Genomic DNA, 4,560 nt, shown 5'->3' with positions numbered 1-4,560 from the left:
TCTAGAGATGTTATTTTAGAAAGATAGCAAATATTGAGCTCTTATGGTTATTTCAGAATGTATAATTATATGTATATATAAATGTGGCCCAAGTGGGAGATTGTTGGGAGATTTCCATATGTGGACCAATATATTTATACATATAATATAAAGAATTATACATTAGACGCTATCTAAATTCAAGCCAATTAAATTCGTGATCTGTTTAAGTATTAAATTATTAATTGGCTTATGTGGCATCTTAATTAATTTTTGTATGGAATTAATTTGTGTAGAGGCCAGGTATTTATTTTATTTTAATGATTGGCTGAAATAAAATATTTACACTTTAAGTATATAAGGGTCGTGGTTCCCAGTTTAAGCGGTTAAGTTCTCATTTCCCTCATTTTCCATCTTGAGTGAAAAGAAGGGGTCTCTCGCTCTTTTGGAGAACACCGCTCTAAACGTGGAAGACCGAAAACCTCAAATCTGCATTTCAATGGATTCAGGTACGCTTCCAAAATTCTTCTCGATGATTTGGCATGTGTTTTCGGAGACGAACAAATTGATTTTTGTGTCTCCATTAAATCCTAACAGTTCCTTTATCATTCCAACTATACACATATTTTGGAATAATTTTCATCTATCATGAAAACTGTAAATGCGACATTACTATACAATGAAATTGATTTCACACTGCCTTCAACGTAATAGTTCAAAAGTTCGTCATAGTTGAGTTTTATACTAGGAAATTTTGGTAATGCCTTCAACACTCCCTTAGCATCGATGAAAATATTTATCTATTGCTTAGTCAGCAAAAGGTTTCCATATTTAAGGAAAGTCAAAAGAAAAAAATATGTAGTTTTTCAAAGTTGATTGATGCAGCACAATGAGCCAATTTCAAGCATGAATTAATGGGATATTATGTAATTTTGGATTTTGATTCCTTAATTCATCACAAAAGAAGACCATTTACTGGATCTTGAACATAAAGATCAATCAAAACCTTCATTAATCAAACATTCAAGGGTGCAAGGAGTTGTTCTTCGCCTCTGATATCCTCCATTTAAATCCACATTTGCACCCTTTATTTCGAAATTCCGTAAAATCTACACCGTGTTCTCTTTCAAGACTAGTATGATTTTAACCTTGCGGAGCAAAATCGTAATAACTAAGGTAGAATTGATGTTGCACTAAGAAACAATTTCAAGCATTAAGCATGCAAATATTATGGATTTTTGGACTTTAATTCATCAGGTGAATATATGGCCCCCTCTATCACATAACAACAACATTCATAAATGCTTGAATGTTAAAAGAGAAAAGGATCAAAATGGTCACTCAACTTTTTGTGAGGGACCAAAATAGTCCCCAACTCTTTTGAGGGACCAATTTGGTCCCTTAACTCTTTAAAATAGAGTTTTCTTTTTTTTTTTGTTCTAACATTCAATGTTGAAGTTAATGATATTAAATATAAGGGTATTTTGATCATTTTTTAATAAAAATTTTATTAAATATAATTTTTCAAGTAATTATAATTTTAAAAAAAAATTAATAATAATTTTAGTTTTTATTTTCAAAATTTTAGTCATATTTTATAAAATATGATACTTATTGATTTAGAGAAATCAAATACAGATAGATGTCATTTTTAACTTAGTCACACGTATTTTTATCAATCATATTTATAAAATACGATTAAAATTTTTGAAATCAAAACTAAAATTACATTTTTTTATCAAAGAAACGTTTATTAATATTTTTTAAAAATTTATAATTACTTGAAATTACATTTAATAAATATTTAATTAAAAATTTATCAAAATACCCTTACATTTAACATAATTAACTCCAACATTGAATGTTAGAATCAAAATATCACATTTTAAAGAGTTGAGGGATCAAATTGGTCCCTCAAAAGAGTTAGGGACTATTTTAGCCCTTCATAAAGAATTGAGGGACCATTTTCATCCTTTTCTCCATGTTAAAATAATTCAAAACATTCATTAGATATGATGATAAAATTATCTTTCTGGCATGGATATTACTTGGCCTAAGTCGTACACATTCAAACTCAATATAGCTGACTCTTCACATTTCGAGGCTTCATTATATTCAAGGTTCAAGTCCAATTTCAAGTTTTCCTTTTTTTTTTTTTTAAGAAAATTGAGAAAAAACTATTTAGTAAAAAAGTTTTCAGGATAATCTATTTAGCCAAGGCTTCAGTAAAGATTCAAATTCAATTTAGCAAAATCTATGAACTTCTATTTTTTTTTTTCCTTTCTATTTCTCTTTTAAGTTTATTCTATACTAGATAATAAGTTTTTGATATCCACCATAAATATATTTGGATCAAGCGTGATATTAAAATAAGATTTGATTAGTATATCACTTTAATTTATAATAACAATAAAATATCTTAAAATTAAGGTAAATTTTTAAAAACCAACACTATCTAAAATTATATAAACAAAAAAATGTAATTAGGAGAATTTATAAGGAGCTTAAACAATTAAATATTTTGCGATTTTTGAGAAAAGCAAAAAAAAATTGCATTTGTACAATAATTCAACATTTTCTTAATAAAATGCAAAATATTTTTTCGTTTTCTTTTTGTCTATCATGTGGGTGGCCTAGTTTATTATCCAATAATGCATGATTTATATAGAAAAATTCTATAAATTATTTTTTAGGAATTAAAAAATATTTTTTCTAAACATTTTTTAGCATAGAGATATTTCCAAATTAAATTACATTTAAAATAATAATAATTTTAATATTTTTCTAATATATATAGCCAAATAAAATTATGTAAGTTTATATTCATATTATTTTTGTTCTGGACTAGAATATACGCAGCGATAGAGTTAGAAAGTGTTCGTCTTAGAGTTGTACGGATATTCAGCACACAAACAAAAGATGAAAGAACACCATGATTTTTACGTAGAAAACCTGTAAAGAGAAAAAACCACGGGGCCACACCTAGTTGAAAAAGTTTCACGAATGTTTGCTTGAGATACTAAAGACTGACTCATCCATAAAAGTTAGGACGATCAGATTACAATGAATCACTCCTGGATTGAAATCCAGTTACAATGTCGGGCAGAGTTCCGGCGTTACTTGAAGATCGGGTAGAATTCCGGCTTCGTTTGAAAGTTGGACAGAATTTTAGCGTTACTTGGGCGAAGTTTCGTCGTCGAGCGGAACTCCGGCGTTACTTGGGCAGAATTTTGGCGTCCTGTGGAAGTTGGGCAGAATTCCGGCGGTGGTCGAGAATGAGCTTCTACCCTCCAATTCTTCTTCTCTTCTCTTCTCCTTCTCTTCTTGTTCTTGCTTGGGTCGCCTCTCAAGAGAAATGAGTTGTCTATTTATAGATTTCTGGAGTGGCATAGCTCGTAAATAGGTGAGAGATCTGGGGTAAATGGGGAGTGGTTGGATGGACATCCCATATTGAATCCCTTGATCTTGTATCGTTCGTCAGACATTTGAAGATCTTAATGACGTCGGAATTCGGCGATCTTGGGCTCGTTGGATTCGTTTCGTCGAGCCGCTCGATTCGACTATAAGCACATTATGTTTAGAAACTGTTTGGTAACTCAAAATCTCAAATTGTGGTTCTAGCTTCTCAACAATGCTTCGGGTCCTTGATTTGGACTCATTTGGGTTCGGTTTGAGTCAAATTTGGTGTCGTTGGGTAAATAAAATAAACAAATTATGGCCTTTACTTAAGAAAATGCAAAAATATTTTGTGTTCTCTTAAAAAATCATTTTTTTTTTGTGAGTTTTCTTGAAAAACACAAAAATATTTTATACTTTCTTAAGAAAATATTGAATTACAATGCAAAGAAAAAATATTTTTGCATTTAAAAAAAAACATAAAATATTTTAATATTTAAACCCCTTATTAAATTTTCTCAAAATTAAAATTTTTTTATTATTTAATTTAATCTAATGCTCATTTTTAAAACTTAGCCTAAAATTAATGGGGTGATAGATATAATATAAATTTTCTATAATTCAAATAAATATCGAAATTGAGCTCTCAAAAAATTATTCAACAGACCAAAACTAAATAAAAAAAAAAAAGAAAAGAAACAGGAGTAAAGGCAAAACAAGCTGAAAAGCGAATTGATATACTAACCGAAGCAAAGTCGTGGCCGGGGAGAAGGCCGTTGATCTCGGTGAACAGGGAACCGAGGGCCATTGGCTGCTTCTTTACAAGGAACTCACATGCCGCAGCGACGGCCTCAAGCGCAGAGGGCTGGTCCTCGGCAGTGACGGATGGAAGCACGGGGGCCTCCCCCCAGCCGGTGCCACCGCACCGCAGCTCCACGCGCACCGCCACGTTTCCCACCGCGTCGAGTCTGGAGGACGCGATCGTGAACGGTGCGATCAGCGGCACGTTGAGGGGCCGGCCCTCGGCCCGGCTAACGTCCACGGAGAACGTCGCTTTTAGGGCTTCGAATCCGCCGTCGATCATCGTGTCGTCCAGAGCACGGCCGGCGGTGAATCTGAGGCGGCGTCGGAGGGGAACGATTAGGGTTTTAAGAGCGAAGGGGAAGAGAGAGGAGGAGTGAGGGA

At 32.6% G+C, this 4,560-nt stretch overlaps 1 protein-coding gene across 1 annotated transcript in view; it reads right to left on the bottom strand.

The window, feature by feature from the left end:
* Window positions 1–4,560, bottom strand: part of LOC110096010 (L-Ala-D/L-amino acid epimerase) — a gene marked incomplete at its 5' end in the record, with an annotated part of 15,387 nt that extends 10,827 nt beyond the window's left edge. The window contains 1 exon segment of the mRNA XM_028699357.1: window positions 4,121–4,560. Coding sequence (XP_028555190.1) covers window positions 4,121–4,560 — 440 coding nt within the window.

This window comes from Dendrobium catenatum, unplaced genomic scaffold (assembly GCF_001605985.2).
Source record: "Dendrobium catenatum unplaced genomic scaffold, ASM160598v2 fragScaff_scaffold_133, whole genome shotgun sequence".
Taxonomy (NCBI): domain Eukaryota; kingdom Viridiplantae; phylum Streptophyta; class Magnoliopsida; order Asparagales; family Orchidaceae; genus Dendrobium; species Dendrobium catenatum.
Note: the sequence above shows the minus strand (reverse complement) of the source record. Positions and strands in the feature narration are given on the sequence as shown.